This window comes from Apteryx rowi, unplaced genomic scaffold (genome assembly GCF_003343035.1).
Source record: "Apteryx rowi isolate R43461 unplaced genomic scaffold, aptRow1 scaffold_151, whole genome shotgun sequence".
Classification (NCBI taxonomy): domain Eukaryota; kingdom Metazoa; phylum Chordata; class Aves; order Apterygiformes; family Apterygidae; genus Apteryx; species Apteryx rowi.
This window is the reverse complement of record NW_020447764.1, coordinates 647,449-669,772: the sequence shown is the minus strand read 5'-3', so window position 1 is coordinate 669,772 and position 22,324 is coordinate 647,449. Positions and strand designations below refer to the sequence as shown.

Genomic DNA, 22,324 nt, shown 5'->3' with positions numbered 1-22,324 from the left:
GTAGCTCCAAAGGCAGCATTGAGAGGAAAGTATGACTCTACTTTTATACACAAACACACACACATATGTATATATATAAAATTATCATGTTTAAATATCCTTATATCATAACAGTCATTATATATATCTAGCCTCTCACTTAAGGGAAGATTATTAGTTTAAATTACATATTCACAGATATTAAAAAAGGACCTCTAATTGATTCTTTATGGTTTATTTACTTCCATTATTGTGCAGCGTGCTGAAATACACCACAAACTGGAACAGGAACGTCCCAGGGTAACATGCCAAGTCACTGAGAGAGTTAGAATTTGAACTCAGGACCTCCTGAATAGATCTATAAGACTTCTGCAGACTGCACAATCTACAGATACAGTCTATGTACTGTGAAAAGAGGATGCAGTCCATTTCTTACAACCAGTATACGTACCAAAGTAACAATCTGCAGTTACTTTTTCTTCCCATTTGAGATACCGTGTCTCAGGGCAATTTAATCTTTTAGGGTACGCTTACATTTCAAATATCAGATGTGTGACAGAATGATGAATTTACAGCATGCTGTAAATGACTGGTGACTTAAAGATTAGTTCTGATTGCAGAACATGGATTTAAAAGGCTTAGAATAGAAAGACAATGCCATTATCCATTTTTAAAAGCCAAACAGATCATCTCAGCTGCATCTCTACTGGGAGTAGGAAAGAGAAAATATACTTGTTAAGCCACTCTGAGACTGTCACTCTGCCTGCTACAAAAGTGTCAGAACTTGTTCATTCCTTCCACTCCTGTCTGCTACTATCATCTACGGATTGCCTTGCCCAAGATATTATCCTATTCCCAAATCTCATTTTATGACCTGTGTCTTCAGGAAGTGAGAGTTTCATGAGTGTTCAGAAACAAAAAAAAATGTCTTAAGCTACCTACTCTAGATTTTCTAAGGTATACTGTTTTCTCTGTTTCTCACTGCCTTCCAGAGGTTAGGGTCAAGCTTTGTTTTCTCTGCACTGCAGAGTACTGTACACATTAGCAGAATTAACAGTAGATCATTATATAGATAATATTGGCAGTGTTTCACCAAAATTTATCAATTCACATATCTTATACTTTTGTCCTTATATAGCATCATGATCTGAAATAAATAAATAAATAAAATCAAAGCTCTGTCGTTGGTGACAATGACATAAGAGATTGCAACCTTATCTATTGCTCTGACTTCAATATTCTGAACACTTGCGCACTTAACCCCCCCCAACTGTCCATTAAAGGCCATCGGATTAGTATTTTAATTTCTTAATTTTTTCCACTTTCAAACAGGAAACAGCATCTTAGGTCCAGCATCTCAGATTCCCCCCAAGGAAAAGGTAGATGTAAGCAGTTTACATAGGAGAGAAATGAGGTGACTTACATAACATTACAAAATGAATCAGTAACAAGTTTGGGAAAAGAAACAAATGAACAGAAATGCTGACTCTTATCTTCCTGTTTTAGTAACAGACAATTTATTTCAGAGAGACCAGATTTAAGATAAGAAATTAATTTCTGTAAGTTATTTAACCATTCTGGACATTCAATTTTACTTTCAAAGATACAAATGGCTACTTTATTCATTGAATAAAATTTGTTATAAAAATATTTTAATATAGTATAAATGCTTTTTGTACACTCAAAGCATCTTCCCATAATGGGTACAAAATAAATACAAATATGTTTCTGTATTAACCTATGGAATAAATAGTGTGATTAAAAACAATCTGAGGCAAACATTATACTGTCTTTTTCATAATGCAAGAAATATTTCAAATAAGTCAAACATGACCCGCAAGAAAACAACTGGAAGAGTCCCTTACCTGCCGAGAGATGGAGCTGCTTGTAGGATCTGGCACCGCAGAAATAAGGTTGGCAGTGCTCTTTCTATGAACACTATTCATACCAGGCATTTTAGTGATTTTACAGGCTTTGCTACTAGAACTAGAGTTTTTACGTTTTTTTCCTTCTGATTTGTCGAAAGAAAGGGGTAGAGAAGACACTGCATTATGTGCTCCCAGGGAGTGGTCCCCCGAGTGGTGCACAAGAGAGGATACAGACAAATTAGAAGAGTCAATACTGCTTACTACCATGCTCATATGTTTTACTGAGTCTGTTGAACTACTTGATAATGAAGTCCGTCCTGAGGGCTCCGATTTGGCACTGAGTGGGCTTGTTCCATTATTTGTATTGTGCACAGACATACTGTTATAGGAAGATGTAGCCTGATAGGAGTTCAAAGTTGAACTGGGGTTCAGGACACAGTTCTTTTTGTGGGACCCTGAAAATGAAGATGAGGAAGATGTCTGCAAAGATAACGAAGACGACGACTGCGGCTTTTTCTTTTTGTTACTTGAAGACTCATCACTACGAGATGACAGGTCTTTAACTTTTGAGGATTTGCTGGTTTTTGTTTTGGATGGCTTGTGGGATGGGGAAGGGATGACTGCTGGCACTGGTGACACAGCTGATGGCGCCTTGAAAGTTGAGTCCATGATACTTAAACTTGCAGCCACATGAGGAAAAGCTGTAGTGTGTGACATAATCGAATTCGTATCCGACGTTGTCACGAAGGCTGCATTTGGTAACATGGCTGATGTCATTATGTAAGAAGAGGTGATTCTTGAATTGATAGGCGTTGAAGGAATATACACTGCACTAGGGTTGCTGAAAGGCTGCAAGACTGATGCTGGAAAAGGAGTGGAGGCATGTGCTGCTGGAGAAGGCATGGGGCTATCTGCCGCAGGAGGAATTTTCCTAAAGAGGGCGGTGGGAAGGGGGAAAACAAACAAACAAACAAAGAGATTTAGATATGTATTTTTCACTCTGCCTAAGAATTTCCACCTGAACAATGAAGATAGGAAATAACTTCCTGGAAGGACCAAGTTATTAAAAAAGTCAAACCTAGGTCATTCTAATTATGACCCCTATTCTACCAATCACATATATTTTAATATTCACAGTGCAAAATAAGCTCTGCAGTCTACAACAGCTTAAAATGTTTTTACTTCTGATTTTTGTTCTTCTTTCTAAACTTGCAATTCAAATATTAAGTTCTTTGGGATTTAATAAAAAAAATAAAATAAAATAAAAAAGACCGACCCATGTGTTTTAATATTGTAAGGATTCAGTAAGGCTGGATCCTGAAGTATATTTTCCTAAAAATTTATTTTAAAATGAGGCACATTAATTCTATGAAGGTAGTGGAGACCTGACAGAAGATTAGGTAAAGAACTATGCATCATAATTTTCCCTACAAAATTCTGTCATGGCACATGACTCCTATCCTTTGTAGTACCTCCACTAATCCAGAACTGTCCTCCACTTCAGCACAAGGGCCCCATGTGGCAATTAAGTGTATGATGTTGCCCTTTAGCACTTTCTTACAGATTTAGTTTCCTTTTTCCTCTCCTATTTTACAAAACAATTAAAAAAATGCGAATAAAATGCCTGATAGTAGACCTATAAACATGCTAGTCACTATGTTTCATTCATTGTATGTGCTTTGCTTGAAAGTGCAAGTTGTGGAACAGTTTAAATATTAACCTAAACTTACAAGTTAGATTGATGAGGGTCGCAACTGAGTCAGTTCTGGGGTTTGTGAATCACTTTATCACTGAGGTTAAAGGGGGAAAAGAGGAATCAGGTAATTTAGTTCATCCCTTTCCCAATGCACTATTCCCAACGGCCCATCTGAGAACTGGTTAGTCGGGATTAGCTAGGTAAATTATTTATTAGTTTCACTGATACTGAAAAATTGACAGAATATTAAACAATGTTTGTAAGCTCTATAACGAGTTGAATACTATTCAGAGAATAAAACATAATAATATCACCTGTGAAATTAGTAGGCTATATTCAACTTCCTTTCTACTCAGCCACTAGTAGTACATCTTTTATTGCTTTATATAGTCCAGCATTAACAAAGAACCAGACTTCCATAATGTCCCTTGCAAAATTATTACGTGGTCTTTTTTCATCATTTAGACTAAGATATAATTCTCAGTTTAGTTCTATTTCTCTTGGCTAATATCCTCTACATCACCATAACTCAGCATTTGCTATCCTTAATGCTGACACCTTTTCAATGTTTAGAGACCTACTCTTGCCCTCAAAGAAGTATTCCTAATCAATCTTTTCTGGGGTGTTAGTGTTTTATTATAAATCAAATCCTAATTACAGGTGTTCTCTCCTGCTCTTCTTCTTATGGAGACTCTCAGAACACAATGCTCACAGCAGAAATACATATGGGGTTACATACAATCTCTGCAGCCAAAAATGAGCAAGTTCTGCTGCCCATGACTTGCTACATGACTTTGAACAAAGCTGCTTACAAGATCCGTTCCTCAGTTTCTTTATTTGTAAAGAAGGGCCAGTAATTCTTAGCCACCTTTGTAAAATACTTTGAGAACTAGGGATGAAAGTACTTCTTAAGTGTTACTATTGTTCTCAAAATTTGACCTTGCACTCTTTACCCCTTGTCTCAGCTGGATGAGCCACAGCTACAGAGCTGCACTAGCATCAGTTATAAAATAGCAGCTTTACACATGCCCCTGCTTGGGAAAGACAAGAAAAGATAAATCCAGAGGAGGGCTGAGGATAACAGAAGAATACAACAGGGATCAAGCACTGTGAGCTTCTTGTGTTCTGTAAACAAATATTGATGGAATTCGTTACAATATTAGACTTTTCAGAAAGAGCTAGAATTTGAAAAAAACATTTAGAACTGGATTTAGTCAGAGCAGGATGAGGCCTGTTTATTTCTTGTATCACCGAACTAATATGGAAATTGTTTTTGTTTTTTCATGATAGGGGTGATACTAGTGACATTTTCTCAGATGCATGAATGTCTTTTCTCTTGACAAACAAAACCAATAGATAAAAACCTTTCATCTTTCTGTTTGGAGACATCAAATTAGTTTTATTTGTGGAAGGTAAAACAGAGTGGCAGACTAGTAAACAGCCAAATTTACAAATTAGAAGAGAGGACCCCCTTGCAGATCAAGCACTAGCTGAATAAACGAACACGAAACTGGCCCTTTTATGGCAAACCCACCCATTTCCAAAATAGGTCTCCCAGGGTAGTAGCAGTTATCATCAAGTTACCAGGTTAGTCAGACAAGCCAAGCTTTAGTGTTTCAAAATATATATTCAAATAAAAATCAAACCTTGTTTATCTAATGGCTGCCATCCAATGAATATAACACAGTCCTGATAAACAGTAACATGAAACACTGCACTTTAGTGTCATTATAGTGGAAGACATATGCATGTTCCATAGCAGAATACAAAAAAAACCAAAAAAACCCACATATCTGTAGATCCCATGAAGCTTTCAAATAATTAATTTTTTCAATTAGCTTTTTTTTATATATATATATTTTTAGTAGTAAAGTCTATTTTAATGCATGCGTGTAGCCAAGGCCTATAGTGCTTGGAACCTGTGTATATGATACAGAGGTGTTGTGTGTTCAATATGCAGTCATGAATAGAATATTAAGACCTCAAAGCCAGTGAGTTTAGAGGACGCTGGACTTAAACAAACGAAAAAACAAAAACAAAAAAACCCACACACTTATGCTATCTTACACACTCTGGCAAAGGTCTAGTGAATTCCTTTTCACACAAGAATCTTATGGAGCAAAGGCTGAATAGGAAATCTGATGTGTGATACAAGTATAAAAAAGTTTCCCATCCAATTTTGAGGGAAAGGAAAGAGCAGCATGCAAAGGTCCCCTGATTATGCTCTTCATAATCTGTTGACTGGTCAGCAGTCTCCAGAGCTGTTTTAACAGCAGAGAAAAGAACTGTTTGATATGTTTATTTCGGTAGAGACAATTTTGTACAGTTCAGTAAAGATTAGGTACATCGGTGCATTTTTCTAGTCTCTCTACCATTATGTCCATGATGTCAAGAATAACTTATAGGCCTCTTACCAAGTCTCAGGTAGAAACCAGCCTATGTGTAGTACAGCTATATGATAGCAAGACATACCTCTCCAAACCCAGAAAACACTGAGCTTTAATGCACTTAAAATGTTAACAGAACTACTCCTTCTCCCTAGATATGGAGGAACTTAAAAAAAACAAAACAAAACGAAAAAACCCACCAGTCCTAAGTCTTAAATCTGACAGAAATTTACTTCAGAATAGAAGCTTGGTCTTCTGTTGTGCTGCATATTCTTTAACAGCAAAGTGAAAACTTGTATTCATACTACTAGCATGACTTAATGCAAAGGTAACTTTAAAAATGCTTCCCATGGAGTGTTTAATTTAAAACTTTTACAAAATTAGAAATATTAAACTACCCACCAATTATAAAACTCTCACTTACTTCCACATCTGTGAATTCAAGTGTTTTTCTACCATGGAGTTTAGTGCGAATCGAAAATGGTCCCATCTTCTGTCAAAGACATAGTACCCTCTTCCCATTAAGCGACTGCCATATGAACAAAACTGAAAGAAAAAAATGTTTCGGTGCGTTTTATAAATAAAACGTTTATACATTATAAAGTAATTATTATTTATAGATCAAGACACACATGTATTATGTAGATAAAATATCTTAAAAAGGGTATTTTCCACTATCTGCAGCATAATTACTTTTTGCATGACATATGAAATACATGCCTAATGTTTCAGGTTAGTGTAAAGTATACTTCGTACTTCACTAACAATTCAGTTTACTATCAGGTAGCTATATGTAGCAGGGAAAGTATATAAAACCTTAGGTACTGTTGGGGAGCATTTCTGGCTTATACTATTCCTACTGCCTCAAAAACACAGTTATACTATTCTGTGCCCATTAAATCTCATAATTCTGTAACAGGAATCAAAATACAACTGAAGAGGAAAAAGACACAATGGGATTATCTTTAGCATCTATTTCATAAAGAAACAAACTAGTGACATCTCAATAAAAGAAAACAAAGCATCACCTATGGCACATCCTCTACAAAAGGGCGCCCGATACACTCTTCACAGTGTATGGAAATCAACCAAAGGACAAACAAATATTTTCAGAATTGTACAAAGCTCAAGAGTATCTGCACCATTTCCTCTGCAGAATTTTCTGAATTAATTGTAAACCACAATGAAAAGGTATTGGGGGGGGGGGGAACCTACCCTTTCTTTTTGGTCATTCTTACTGATCTCACATCAGGTAGAGAACTGCTGCAACACCCCTTTGCGCGCGCGAGAGAGACCTATTATAAATCATCATGTTCTCACGACAACTCTCCAACATGCAGGGAAAAAGTCAAACAAACAATGGCTGAGAGGAGAAACTACTGATGCAGTAAAAGCAGCAGCAGTTTATACTACTTTTCAGCTGATCAGACAGTGAGAGTGTGACTGTAACTTTTTATCTTAAGTCTGTTTTATGGCAAGGTTAAACAAGTTAATTTAAACCACCACCTAGTCGATAAACTAACCTCACTTTGCAGTCAAACAGGTCAGTTCCCACTGAGAGGTAGTTTAAGAAGCTACTGCCTTTTACACTGTTGATTACTACCACCTAGCTGAGAGAGGGAGCATCTAAGGAAAACTCTTAGGCCACTTTAATACAAAATCTAGCAAGTTAGTTTAAGCTATGCTGAAGGTGATTTACACCATCTTTTCTGACTTCGCATCAACATGGACTAGAAGCACTTGCCCTATCAATAATTGCTTCAGTTGAGAAATGCTAACTAAGATTTCAAAGAACAGATGAAGCAGTGGGATTTGCCTTGCAACAGCACTAGGATCCTAAAAGAAAATGACTGGTGGTGCTGACAGCCATGCCTCACTGATTACACCTACACAAGAACTGGCTGGATTTGGATTATTCTTTAAATTGTGTGGACACATGTGCAGTGAGCCTTGAGTATTTAATTCATAAAGGAGGAGAGGCCAAAAAGCTCACCAGGCCAAACATGCATTGTAGACATGAGCAAAGATCAACATTCTCTAGAAGCAAAAACAAGGGGAATACAAAACTACCAGGGAAGCAGGAGGCTACTGGATATCATTTTATTATATGGAATATAATAAGAATTCTTATCTTCTAGATAAGAACCATATATGCAATTTCATCTCATAGTCATTTCTGTTCATCTCTTATTTTTTTGTAGTGTCCTACCTTTACACGTTCTCCTTTACTCTAGGAAAGACAGATAAAGCTACAGTTATCACAGTACTTAATTTTACTGTGCACATCATACAGAAAATATATAGCTGAAGCGTTCACTAATTGGATTCTTTGATCTTTATGAGATCTGACTGCTCAGAAGTTCAATAGTTCTCCCATTACTTCTTGGATTGTACTATGTAAACAAATACACACTGCAGATAAAATGCCATATGGCTGCCCTTACTTCTTACAGTAAAATTTGTTACTAACATGGGGGAAAGACAAAACAGCTGCCAGGGAAGCACACACACAAGCCACTTCCAGAGCAGATGGGCTATGCTGTGCTGTACACTCTCCATTTCTAGATGAATGAAGCAATAGCTTCTATGTCCACATACACTTACATAAATGATACTTAATTACTGCTTCAAGGCAAACTACAAAAATGAGTAACAAAGCACTGTAATAACACTTTGCTGCCATATGATTTTCAGAGCTATAACCAGTCACAAGGGTTAATTTCATAACAACTGAGACAACAAAGATAGATTATCTTTTCATGTTATTTCTAAAACAACGCAGTTGTTCTCAGTTTAGCAGAATTATGCCTGATACAGTCTACTGAGACAAAAGTCTAAAACTACAACTTCTTTTTATTTTTCTGCTTCTTATCCTGTCCTGAAACCTAGTAATGTCACATGCATTGACCAGTCTTATCCTCCTGTCTTATCCAATCCATACCACCATTTTCTGTCAAATGTAGTTGTCCTCTTTAGAATACAGTTTTTTGGGACATAAGGTCCTCATTCCTTACATTTTTACTAAATTACATCTTTTTTCTCCCCTCCCTAATCACATAAGAATAACAGCCAGGCGTGCCAGAGACAGACACATACCCCAAGAGGTCTGGGATGGTGTCCAGAAAAATGACAGTCTAATTTCTCAGATTCCTCAGCTCCATCCACTTCTCCTTCATCACTGGATAATCTGCTAGTTAAATCTCCTCCCACGGAAGGCAGTGGCAGTTCTGGTACATACCCACTGTGGTTTGAAGAACTGTTGCTGTTTATGCTATTTGCAGATGATGGTCTAGAAGGAGAAAATACATTTAACACATCAGTGTGCAAAGGCTCTGTAAACCCGCTTGCCAGAGTCAAGCTTCAAAGTAAATTATGCAAGAAATGAACATATACAGAAGGAAAGTAAAAGATACAGAATACCTGACATTTGGTCTTGTCAGAAAGATGTCATGGGTTATCATCAAGTTAATGTTGAAGAAAGTACATTTGTATTGCTTGAAATTACATTTGAAACTTGCCATAAAGCTGAGTTTAAGATCTTCAGAGAGGCAAATTATATTAAAAATGCAAACAAAAATTAGATGTGTAAAATCTGTTTACATAGCACCATTACTATGCTACTTGATAAATCCCAAAGGTCCAGCTATGAAATTTCATTTCATACGAAAGTTCTACTGATATCAGTACAGTAAATATAACAGGAGCGTTAGGTTACTTGCTCTATAGCTAGTTTTGCAAATAAAGCAACTGGGGAGCACCTCCTGCAGCATATGTTTTCTTTACCTTTGTCTAAAACTCAGTAAAACAAAGAGGGAATATCTCTGCACCACCAGGGTGCAGTGGTGCCTTGCCTTTCAAAAGAAACTTGTAAACAAGTCAAATTAAAAGGGGAGATGGAAAGGATTCTTAATTACTTACTGTCTATACAAGCAAGTATGTAATGTATGTGAACTCTTTGAGATTGGAGGACATGTCCACAGTGAGCAAAATCAGAAGATTAAAAAAAAAAAAAGCCATCATTTAGTCCTCCTTAATCTAGTAAATTTATGCTATCAGAATGTAGCAGTCAATGAGCCTGTGGACAGATGTCCTCTTCTGAACTGAGCAGGGATTGTTTAATGTCCATCAGCTAGAAATTACTGCTGCGGTAGCTCTTGCAGGGGACAGATTGTGCGAGTGCTCCTTAGCCTTCTTCAGGAAAAGTTGGCCAGGTCAAGCTAAGTCACCTCCAGTGAAACCAGCAAACTGTGCTGCAGCAGACCAGGGAGCACTCCCAAAACCTCCTCCAGCACCACAGCCGCAGGCTTGCTGACTCCCAGCAGAGAGGCAGGGATGCTTTCCTATAGCACAGCTGCTTGCAAAAGCAGACAAGACAACAGAACAGAGGCGCTGCAGTAGAAACAGAAGCGTGAATTGTATAAACACAAAATGTGACTGCTAAAATCTTCCTTGCATACCATTCTACCTTTCTTTGGGAATTCTTCAGCTGACTCTCACTGAATCATATTCAAGTTTTGTTTCTTTGACTGTAACGCCTACTAAAAACAACATTGGCCAGTCCCTCTGTGCTCCCCTCTATATAAGGGCCATATAAGGTCACCCTTTTAATGAGAATTATGTAGACTTCTCAGCAACTTATCTACATGTATTCTTTTATTGCCCATTCACTCAAAGCCCTGCAAGACCCACCTCTGTCATGGTATGACTAAAACTTCACTATGACTTGATGAACACAGAAAAAACTGGAAACGGCTGTCTCTGTAAGATTTGAGATAGCAAATATCCCTTTGAGATAGGGACAGTATTTTTGTACAAATGCCCCCAAATAGGTACTCAATCCTGACCAAGCCTTCTGGAAAGAAAAGAAATATGAAACAAAATAAATATGAATACACCCAACTAGCTTAGCTATTCCAGCCAAAACTAGTACAGAAGAAAACATATGGAAAGTTTATCAGAGGATAATTAGAATTCAGTTATCCAATAACTTATACTAGTCCTTCTAAAGGTGAAAGGGTTTCACTGATGTCTTTAGAAGTTTGGATTGTCTTTCTGAAGCCTCTTTTACCCTTGTAAGGAAAATCTTCTAAATGAGAAAAGATATACTATAGCCAGACAGTTTCAAATTAATAGTTTTAAAAACTAGATGCTTATATCTTCACTTACACTAAATTACACCTTTTTTCACAAGTCATTCCATTGATATTACTGCTGAAGTATCTGCAGAGGAAATTTCTACTTAAATGTGCAGAATTCCCCCCCACCCCGTACCTGTCCCAATTCATCTAAACAGATTCTTGTTCCAAAATGTGTCAGAATGATTTGAATATAAATGTTCCTAACTGTTACTGACCATTTTAGCCAAAACATCCAACTAGTCTGATATTCAGAAGAGAGGATGGACACCACTACTTACCTCATTCCCAGTCAGACCATAGGCTACTGTGGAGAGATTTATGTTAATGTAAGCATAGTGTATTTTCTACTGCTGAGAGAAACTCTTATTATTTTATCATTCAATAGCACAAAAGAAATACAGAATGTATATTGCATAAGCTGTACATAAGACATTTGTTACAGCAATGTCAGAATGCAACAGTTCACGCTGAAGAATCACTTACCTTGGAAGTACAGAATTTGGTGGTCTAGATTTTGCAGGAGATGTTACTTTAGATTCTTGCCCAGAGCTCACTGAAGATCCTGACAGAGAGTCTTGTGCTGGTGTGGGCTGGCTCTGATAGCTTTCCCTTACAGATGGTGGATGTTCTTTGTCTTTTGCAACTTCTTTTTCCCTGGATCGAGCTTTGTGTTCAGCTAGAAGGATGTCAAACTGTTTTTTACGGCCCGGAACTGCTCGTCGATGGTTAAGTGAATGAGTCTAAAAATAGGGTGGTTAAAAAGCATTTGTGTGTGCATGATATTGTTTATGAGTCCTCTATACTTCTGATACACCACAACTCTAAAAGATAAAAACCTACTTTAAACAACTTAAGCCATAGTTATGGAAATAAATCAATTATCTTTGATAATTTATGAAGTCATTCACAAGAAATGCCAACTTCAATGCTAAAATTACTTTTTGCAACAATTTTCATAATAGATACTACTGACTTACCTTTTCCAAGACAGCAAATGTTATTCCAATAATTTTAGAACATAATATTAAGTAAAATCATTGTAGCTCTTAGCTTACAATGAAAAATTGATTTGATTAGATTGAAAAATGTGAATACATATTGAAGTAAATCTATCTGATCATCTCTACTGACAGGCAACACATACACATACAAATGTTCATTATAAATGTCTTATGTTGTTGCTACTTTTTGACATGAGACTCATTATCACAAGGGCAGCCTCCAAGTAATTTCTTATGGGAAAATCATGTTAATTTTAACTAAAAATTGACTATACTTCACTGTTGTACACATGAACCGAAAAAGGAGCATTTAAAATAACACTTGTGCTTCTACATGAAACGTTAATGTCTTTTGCATAACAAAATGACAAGAAAGAAAAACATCTTTTTAAAAATATCAGTGGAATAATGCAGATGCTCTGATTCAAAGAAACAGAATTACTCAAAAGAATTACCTGAGGACAGCGTCTGAATACCATACCCATTGTCTGTAAGACAGGAGCAGGTATGACCTCAAACTAGTGTGGTGGGATTTAAACTATAACAAAGCATCTGATATTTTATCTTCTAAGAAAAATACCTTGCAGGTGAGCGATCTTGTGCAAGGTTTCTTTGTTTCAGGATCCAGTACTCCACAGTGTTTATTTGGGTCAAATTCTCTTTCTGTTTGAGGGAGGGGGAAAAAAAGGGGGGGGGGGAGGAGGGAAAAAGATTATTTCAGAGATTTTAACCACAGCATAAAAGTTTTGCCTGATAGTACTTGATTCAACCAGGCCCAACTTGAACCACCATTCCCAACACCAGCACCCTATAATAGTGCCACATGAATCACTAATACAGTTATGCATTTTTTTGTCCTTACATGTTTCACACTATTCAGAGCAGGATTTCAACCACAGGCTTCATAGGAATAAGCCTGCATAGAGAGTGCTCCGAACACAGGCCCAAGTGAAGTACCTTTGAGTTCAATTCCCTCTCTAACACTGGCTCCCTCTGAGGAGCATTTGCAAATCTGGCCTCCGCGTTCGGCTGCCTAACTTAAGATATCCACAGACAACATATCACACATGTTTAACATCATGTCTTTGAAACACTCAAACTCTGAAAATCAACCAGTGGTGTCTGAAAAGCTAAATACAAGATTACTAGTGACATTAGGGAAAAAAAAAGATTAATCTAAATCTCTTTTTCAGGAAGTATAAAAATGTGTTTGTCAGTTCATATTTCCCTAAGTCAGTGGGGGCACTGAGCTTCAAGTTTACAACGATTTTGAAAAAGAGGCATTTACATGAGCTCTAATCATTAACAACATTAGAACTGCATTTAATATTTAATGTGGTATATTTGCATATTTCAGTCATTAATATTTTATTATTTTTACACCACCTATAGCATCACCTCCTTTAGATTAGGTTTAATATAATATTAGGTTTTGCACTACAGGACTGTAACAAAAATATGGACATATACTTTTGAGTTTATGCCACATAAAAAAATCTACCATTATCTTTATATACCTAGACATCATATGTTGTCATTGGCAGGGCTGATTTGCTTTAGTTTGCTAGTGGAATATAAACTATTTTCCAAAGTCTATTTTAACTAGACAATTGTGTTGCATTCAGATATAACAAACACTTTTACTTAAATATAATTTTTAATCTACAAACTCTTTACAAACAAAAAAATCGGTGCCAAGATGGAGAGAGCAAACGGCTATGCTAAAGCATTGGGACAGCCTCAGAGTAAATAGAATAACTAGAAGAAGAAACCGGATGCCAGGTAATCTATGTTAGACAACTCCCGTCTTCCAGATATCAACATTACTAGCAGTTATACGTATTGTGCTATCTGGCCTTAAAAATAATAAAGTAAACATTAAATAAGTGGTTATGTAATTGGCCTAGCAGCAGAGATGTACCAAAAAGTGATCTTGGAAAAACAGTTGGCTGTATGTCTTTTGGTGAAGTCCAGAAGGGACTGACAGCTGTCACAAGTAGTTGTAGTTGCGGTGACTTTTACAGCACAGCAGAAACAAAAATATATCCGTGTATGACTAAAATTAAAACAAACAAACAAAAACAACAACAACAAAAAAAACCCTATTTTCTACCTAATAGATGAAAATGTGTGTTCATGAGCTAAAGGAGTTAATTCCCTACCCCAATTTTTGAGTATATAATGTGCCCATCACAGCTTCTTGAATCATCTGCCTAAAATCTTTCAATACAAATTAAAAAATAAACTAAACAGACTATATGGACTCATAAATGTGCATTTGAACAAAAAAAATCATGAGGGTGATGGCAAGGCCTTGGAACATGTTCTGAATATCACCAAACTAGGACTGTTCAGCATCGACAGGGAAACATATTTCAAAAATCAAAAATGCTCCCTCTGGGAACATCCAGACTGCAACCTGCCAGTAAGTGTGTCCTGATCAAGTAAGACTTTCAGGACTGATTATAGGGAAAGTCAGTTTTTAGGAAGCCATATAGAGATAAAAATCAACATAATGAATTGTAGTCAAAAAAGTGGAAGCCTCTGCCATCTACAGAACAAAATAACATGCTTTCTCTGAGAAAACACTAAGCAAAGAGGAAACCGCTTTGCTTGGCTGAAGATTATATGGATTTTCCAGAGGAGTCATGAATATCTAATTGTTAGCTACAGATGTGCCTGGCTTGGGTAACATGTTAAATGAAGATCACTGCCTTATCAATAATGAAATGCAGCTTCTGACTACTGTTATGTTAGGTAATCCATAGCATGAGACTCCCCAGGCCCTCGTGCGCAGGCACAGCTTGGGAATGCTGTTTCTCCAGAATGGATCCCACCTCATCACATTCAGTGGTCAGAGCAAAGCAGCATTATAGCCCCACCTAAAGAAAAGGTAGGGCCAAAAGTTAACTGTCTCAAACTCCTCTTTGCAGCACAACAAACAGTCCTGGTTTAAATGGGACATCTGTATTCTCACCTTCTTAGCTTTACCCCTAAGGAAACAGGAACTAAAGAAAATTATTATTATTATTATTATTATTAGTTTTATTTTTATTTTTTTGCAGTTTGCTGTTTGGGGACACTGATCCACTTGTGCTGGGCAGCTACAGACTGTCTTTTGTGGTTTCATGAGCTGTTTACTCTCTCACCCGCAACAGCTCTCCCGAAAGGAGGGCAGGTTCATTCATCACCCAAACAACCACTAGCTCTCAGCAAAGAAAGCAACTTTAGCCACAGTCAGGGGAAGTGGAGGTTGCTAAAAAGGAAAGAAAAATGATGTAAACCAGCCAGACCTATTACAAAGCTCAAAAATTAACAGCTGTACAGTTCCACAGCAGAGAACTGAAGGGAACTTAAATTTCCCAGCCATCTTCTCATTCTTTTTATGTGAAACAAATTAAATTTATAGTATAGCTAAAATAATCATCTTATTGACCTTCCAAGGTCTTTATCTCAGCCTTTGTACAGTTCTGTATAATAACAGAGAGGCATCCATCCTACTGACACAATCTACAGACAATTAATTTATAGTGTTTTCAGAACTTGTTACTTGCATCATCACTAATTTATTGTATTGTTGCATCAGTATGTGAGACAGCAGAAGCAAGATTTAATGGATTCTAAATCTGATGAGAGAAGAGCTTTAAAAAAAAATTTATCAATTTTGTGGATTTGATAACCACATAAAAATAAACTAACGTTCATCAGAGTACTCAAACAGTGCTATGCAGAGCCCCAGCCTATTTGGAAGTTTCCATCAGTGAAACTTTCCCGGTCCTAAAAGAGACAGTGAATGACAGCTTATAGATGGAATAACGATGGAGCGTCACCTCCATGGAACAAAACAAACAACTTGAAGGAAGGCCCTACAGAAATGATTCTCCTTTATGAACACAGTTCAGTGAGTGCTTGTACTAAATAAGTCCAAGTGTCACCTGCAGTCCTGTATCACTACAGGTAGTACGTGACATGAGGAAAGCAAGTGTCAGTTTCAAGTGCCTAAGAAACAATTCAAAACTGATTATTAAAAAAAAAAAATTAAAAATTTTTTAAAAAGCTTCAAAACATTAAAGGAAAGAATGGCTTAAAAGAAATCAATATTTTAAATTAATTGTAAAATATACTATATATAGTTACTCATTAGACTAACAAACTGGATCTCGCACGTGACGCTTAAGGTATAAAAGCCAAATCAATTATTTTTCCTTAATATTTTTGTTTTGCAGAATTCTATCACGAACAACTGTTTTGTTTTCTTATAGGCCACCTTTAACTAGTTAAGAAAGAAATCACTGTACTGAATGCTTTAAGGCAATAGCATTGTTCCACACCACACACAGCCCTAGCAAACACACCTCTCACTGCTTTGGAGTCAAGCCATGGTAGCAGTACCATACAGCTAACTGCCAAATTTGAAAAAATGAAAAAAATCCAAACCAACAGTTATTCAGTAAAAAAATAGGGCATACTCATATTATTATCTTGTAAAACTTATACTTGGTTCATAACTAGTGCACATTTAGAAAATCATGTGAATTAACTTTCTGTCAAACAGACGATCTAATCTGGTTCATGCTGCCTTTAGTAAAATTAGCCTTTCAGTACACACAAGACGTTCTTGCCCAAATCACAAAGTACTGCCAGTAGAGGAATAGACCCTGCACAGCTTCTGAAGAAGGAAACTTGATTCAGTTACTTTTGCTTTAACAAACAAACAAAAACCCCACCACCTCAAAACACTTTGTTTCCTTTCATTCAGAACAAAAATATGTTTTCAGCTTTAGGGGGCAAATTCTCTACTCACTGCCCAACAGTTGGCTTGGGTAACCTCTGGGGAACTCCGAGCAGAAAACAAGGGAAAATTCTTCCTGCAGAATGGGTGGCGATAGGCCCTTTCTAACCAACCCTCTACACTCCCACGATGCTTCTGCCTGTGCTTCAGTGGCAGATTTGCACAGGGACCTCCATCCTCCCTCCTGTCCGCCTAAGGCCTTCCAGGGCATTCCCACATTTTATACTACTCCCTCAACCCCACTGTCCTGTCTTCCTGAGAAAGACTGAGATCACAACTCTATAAATTTCTTACTTCGCTCATGTATGAATCATGGGCAGAGTGGGGGAGATTTATGACTTGTAAGTTTTCCCCAACACTCCCTGTATCTTCCTAGAATTTCCCAATATTTACAGGCAGAATGAACATTGTTAAAAAAAGTTTAGTATAGGCCCAGCATTTAATGTGAAAGACCGATGATACACATAATAGGCATGTATTTTTCAAGTGGTGAAAGTTACATTTTTCAGTGAAACTGTCTCTAAATATTGTTACATTAATGTCCTAAACCTCAACTGTTCAACTCGATCTGTACTAGGAATACTAGGATCATCGCTCAGCTTAGGAATTTTCTTGTCTACTGTAAATAGATTCAAATTATATAATAAGTTAAAATGAGGAGACCACCTGCCTTTGTTTTATTGAATTTATTCCCTTAAAATTTTACACTGAGCCTGGTGGCCATCTGAGAAATGCATCACACACCCTAATTTAAAGCTAAATAGAATGTGTATTTTGGAAATATTTTACAAATAAGAGTTTGAAAGCTCTTTATTCACATATGCAGAACAGCATCCTACAATAAAGGACCTAAACAAACCCAACCCAAAGCATTTTATTAGTATATTGTTTCTAAGCTATAGAAATATTAATGAAGAATGATGAACTACCTCAAAACGTGAACTGCAACATCACTCACCTGAAAGTCTTTTGTAAGGCTTGTTACTGCTTTTAGTGCCATTTTGGTGTTTCTTGTCTATTGATGGAGCTATGATTCCTTTGCCGTTCAGAATCTTTTCTGGTGATGGTGGCACTGACTTAGATGTCAAACCAGATTTAACCAAAGTTGGAGCAGGTATGGTGGATGAAGAGGCTGAGGAGGAGTTGATGGTGGTAGTGGTTGCAGAATTCATTTTAACATTGGCACCATCTGCCTTCACTAGGTTAGGAATTTTCTCTAGACTGACTACTGGAACAGGAACACTGCAAAACCAAAGAAAAATCTTCAAGTTGTATTTTCTGTACCACAGATTTACAGTTCCTTAACTCCCTTCCACAAATATAAAAACTTTTGATGCAAGTGACATAACATCTTGGGACCAGACTAAAACAAAATACTTGGTACCATTAGTCACTATTTTTTAATCATTTCAATTAAATGTTTACAAAAGCAGCCTTTTTTAAAGCTTGGCAAGGTAGAGAACTATGAAAATGAAGCTTCACATTTTTCCAAGATCCATTTCCCTGCTATTCAGAAACAAAATAAGCCTTTGGTACTAACCAAAACATATCCCCTTACATATATGGTCTCATGCCTTTAACACAAGTACATATTGTATATGTGTATGCTGTACAAGACTTATCATGATGATGAAGTAGTGTACTAACAATACTAATATTTTTAAATAAACACTCAAAAAAGTTAACTTTTTCAGAAGCATCTGAATAGCATACGAGTCCTGGAGAGAAGGAAAAAAGAGATTTTGAACCTAGAAGCTTTAACAGTGTCCCTTTAAAAGTATTAAAATCCTTGACAGTTTGAGCAATATTAAAATATTTTTTAAATAAAATCTTGTGAACTAATGAATAAGAACCCCAGTACAATTAGCAGCTTAGCTGGCCCTTTTCAAAATAAACTCTGCAATAACTAACTCTGCCTCATAAATAGTGTATTTCTGACACTAACAAATGCAGTGTTCTCAATTTGGTAGCAAAACAGGTTAAGTAATTTTTAATTCCAACATTATTTTGACATTACAGGCTCATACCTAAATGAGTAAATATGTAATAACCGCAGTTGCTTTTTACCTACATACAACCCCAAAATCAGATGTCTTGTGCCTACCAATTAAAATTGTATCTACCCCTCCTCACTGATGCAAGCCCAGAGAGAAAAGATAAATTTAAAATATAAATTTAATTTAAAGATACAGATGCTCAGAGCTTTAAGCCCGGGTTTCACTGGAGGCTGCAAACAGAAACATCTCACTTATTCCAGTGCTTCCCATATACTGTCTGAGCAGTCGCTTTTGCCAGACAGTTGACTAATTGCCTTGCAAGCAAATTTACACACTGATCACGCAAAAGCTGCAATTTTCAGTGTATCATTCCACATTGAACAAACAAGAGAACTGTAAGTTTCCTTAAATATAAATGCAATGGTGAGGTTTATGAGGTAAAACAAAATCCTCATCCAGAAGCATAAACATCTTAAGAGTATTCTTGTCTTTTCCTGCTTGGTCGCAAAGAACTAAGCTAATCTCTATAATTTTAATCCCAAGTATAAAGGTGACGTTTGAGGTGGCTGAACAGAAACACTTCTTAAACTCAGAGATTCCTTAATCTATTATTGTCTTAAAGGTTTAACTTGATGCACATGCTAAAGGTAGAATGAAATACGTTTACACTGAGTACAAAGTTATTCCTTATCAGACCATATTCAAAGAACAAGCTGCTTACTGCAAATCACTGCAGTAATTTTGAATGCTAAGTGCTGAGCGTTCTGCAATTGCATTACAGATAAAAACATGATGCTTGCTGAAAAAGCAACCTCTGCTGAATCAGTATATATTCTGAAGTATGCTGGCATGTTACAGTGCAGTAAGTGGAGTTTCTTGCCAGAAACCATGCTGTTGCCAGCGTGCCAAGACTGCAACAGCTGCCTGTTTGGACTGTTTGAGGTGTCCCCCCATTCACAAATCCCACGTAATTTCAGTCTTTTGTGCCTGAAAGATGGCACCTTCTCTGTGTTCTTGCTACAGAAAAAAAATGATTAGCAAATACGGAGTTTCTGCCATCAGAAAAAGATGACGACTTTGACAGGGCATTCTCCATAAGAGACCCTTCGGAAACATGGGAGGAAGGGTCCAGAATAACTCAAGTCTTGACCTTCACGGCATGCTAAAAAAAATTCTCTTTCTCCAAAGCTGCTGAAGATCATAAACAGAAAGTACAGAATATATGGCTGGAGCGAACTCTCCCACACTGGAAAGTTGCATTTATTTTTGTTTCCTGTGCCATATTTTAAGGATAATTCCATATTTTAATACAGCAAAATGTATAAACTATTATAAAAACAATATGCGTATAAAACTAAAAAGAAAATTTAGACATCAGGACATGATCTGTAGCTGGAATTAAATCATATAAATCTTTCACATCCTGTGGTATTGTAAACACAGAAGGAAGCTGGTCAGAAGACAGATCTGAGCACAGTATAAGGTACAGCACAGTCCAGTATGTAATCAAACTTACCCCAAAAAACAGAATTGCAAAACTGTTTTAATAGCAGTGTAAACATGAAGCTATGACAGAGAGGATTTCTTTCTATTTTTTAAACTACTCTGAATTTATTCAGCTAAGTGACAGACAATAATATCTTGGGGTGGGAAGTATTTTTTTTTTTTTTAAACAGAAGAGAGAATTAAATTTTCTGAAAATAGAAGAATTTTTGACCCCAGATCAAGACATTTTACCATATAAAAACAGCTGAATGCATCTTCATTCTCAGTTTATGAGATCTATCTGTCTCAATTCAAAGCATTAATACACAATGGAAGGGTCAAGTATATTATCTGTTCTAGCAGTAAAATACAGTTAATATTAAAGAGAGAGTTAACAGTTGATCTGTTCTGCAGTTTTAGCCAGTCAGCACCTCAAGCCCTAGCATATATACAGATCACTGTGCTACGGATTGCTGCGTGAACAGCGCCCAAGGGAGGGAACGTTTTGGTTTAGTTTTGTTACAGACCAGCAAGTGAACCTCAGGACTGGAATAATTATTCATTAAAAACTTCTCTGCAATGTAGAGGGGAAAAGAGAGAAGTACTCTGGTATAAGACACACATATTACAGCACTCCAGACAGTCTACAGTAAATTAGAGATTTTAAGAGTTACAGATGAAAATTTCTTTTTTAAATACAAGTGGGTACTTCATTCAGCATTAAAGAACCCTAGTTCAGCCTTAGCATAATTAATAAGGATGAACTGATAACTGCACTGCAAATTGGAAGCTGTGTAGGACCACTGACATCTGAGAAGGATCAAAAAAATAAGTAGATCACAAATGCTCATATTTACATTTGACAGTTGAAGAGAGTACTTCCAAACTGAGGATTATGATGAGTGGAAATTGAGGATTTCTTTAAAAAGTTCATTAGAAAAATAAAAGAAACATAACTCCAATATTAAAAAAAAGATTTTTTGCAAGAAAAGTCTATTTAGGTTTAGTAAGGGCAACTGCTGAAAGAAACAATTAGAAAAACAATATACAGCAAACTAAAAAAGAGAAAGGGCACACAGCAATCAGTACAAATGAGAGAAATGGGAGTACAGAAGATTGCCAAAAACATGTCAGAAAAAAAATCTGTATTCAGTAAAGGCAAGTTTACTGGGAACAAAAGTAATCTTAACAATAATGCCAGTACCTAAAGGAGAGTAAAATTGTTATTAGCGATGCAAAAAATGAGAGAAATGTTCGGTATTTCTTTTATGCTAAGACGGAAGCGTGATAATGTACTCCAATCAGATAAGAAATATGTATTTCTGTTTCCTTCAGCAACTGTAAAGTGCCAGCTAAAAAAATAGCATGAGTATTTTTCACATAAGCAGAGCTGGATAATGTATCCATGAATTCTAAAACAGTTGAAAAGATATTTGTTCTGAGCATATTAATTTCTAATTGAATCTTTGCATATTTGGCAAATTACAGAACACTGGATGAGTGCTGCTGTTGCATCCGCCTGCAAAACCCAAACCAGAATGTCTTGGAAGAAATAATGGAAAAGTCAATAAAAACAAGCTGATAAACAATTAGTTCACACTGTTGTACTGAAAGCAGATCTTATCAAGGAAATCTGGTTTCACTTTTTGATGAGGATACAAGTTAGGCTGACAAAAATAACTGTCAAAATGTTCCAGACATTCAGAAGGCACTATAAAACACAAATAAAAACAGTATAAAGCAAATGCTAAACGTAGAATTAAAAACTAGTTTTCAAAGATTCACGATTCAGTAAGGATGCTTCCTAGTGGGGCACTTCAGCCACCACTACTAAGTCTTGACACTATTGAAAACTTCATCAGTATTTAGAAATAAATGTAAGATTACTGCTGATAACATTTGCTGATGGAATCAAGTGAAACAGTGAATAATGAAGAGAAGGCAGCTATAAAAAGTGATCTAGAATGTTTTGTAACATTGA

The 22,324-nt window shown here is 36.5% G+C and overlaps 1 protein-coding gene across 7 annotated transcripts in view; it reads right to left on the bottom strand.

Moving 5' to 3' along the window:
• The window catches only part of ATXN7L1 (ataxin 7 like 1), a 126,907-nt gene that overhangs the window by 8,679 nt on the left and 95,904 nt on the right, over nucleotides 1-22,324 (bottom strand). For all 7 annotated transcript variants that reach the window (XM_026058987.1, XM_026058990.1, XM_026058994.1 and 4 more), the window contains 6 exons: nucleotides 17,820-18,103; nucleotides 12,650-12,732; nucleotides 11,552-11,808; nucleotides 9,027-9,219; nucleotides 6,355-6,476; nucleotides 1,845-2,778 (listed from right to left, as the gene is read on the bottom strand). In XM_026058987.1, coding sequence (XP_025914772.1) covers nucleotides 1,845-2,778; nucleotides 6,355-6,476; nucleotides 9,027-9,219; nucleotides 11,552-11,808; nucleotides 12,650-12,732; nucleotides 17,820-18,103 — 1,873 coding nt within the window. The remainder of the gene's footprint in view (nucleotides 1-1,844; nucleotides 2,779-6,354; nucleotides 6,477-9,026; nucleotides 9,220-11,551; nucleotides 11,809-12,649; nucleotides 12,733-17,819; nucleotides 18,104-22,324) is intronic.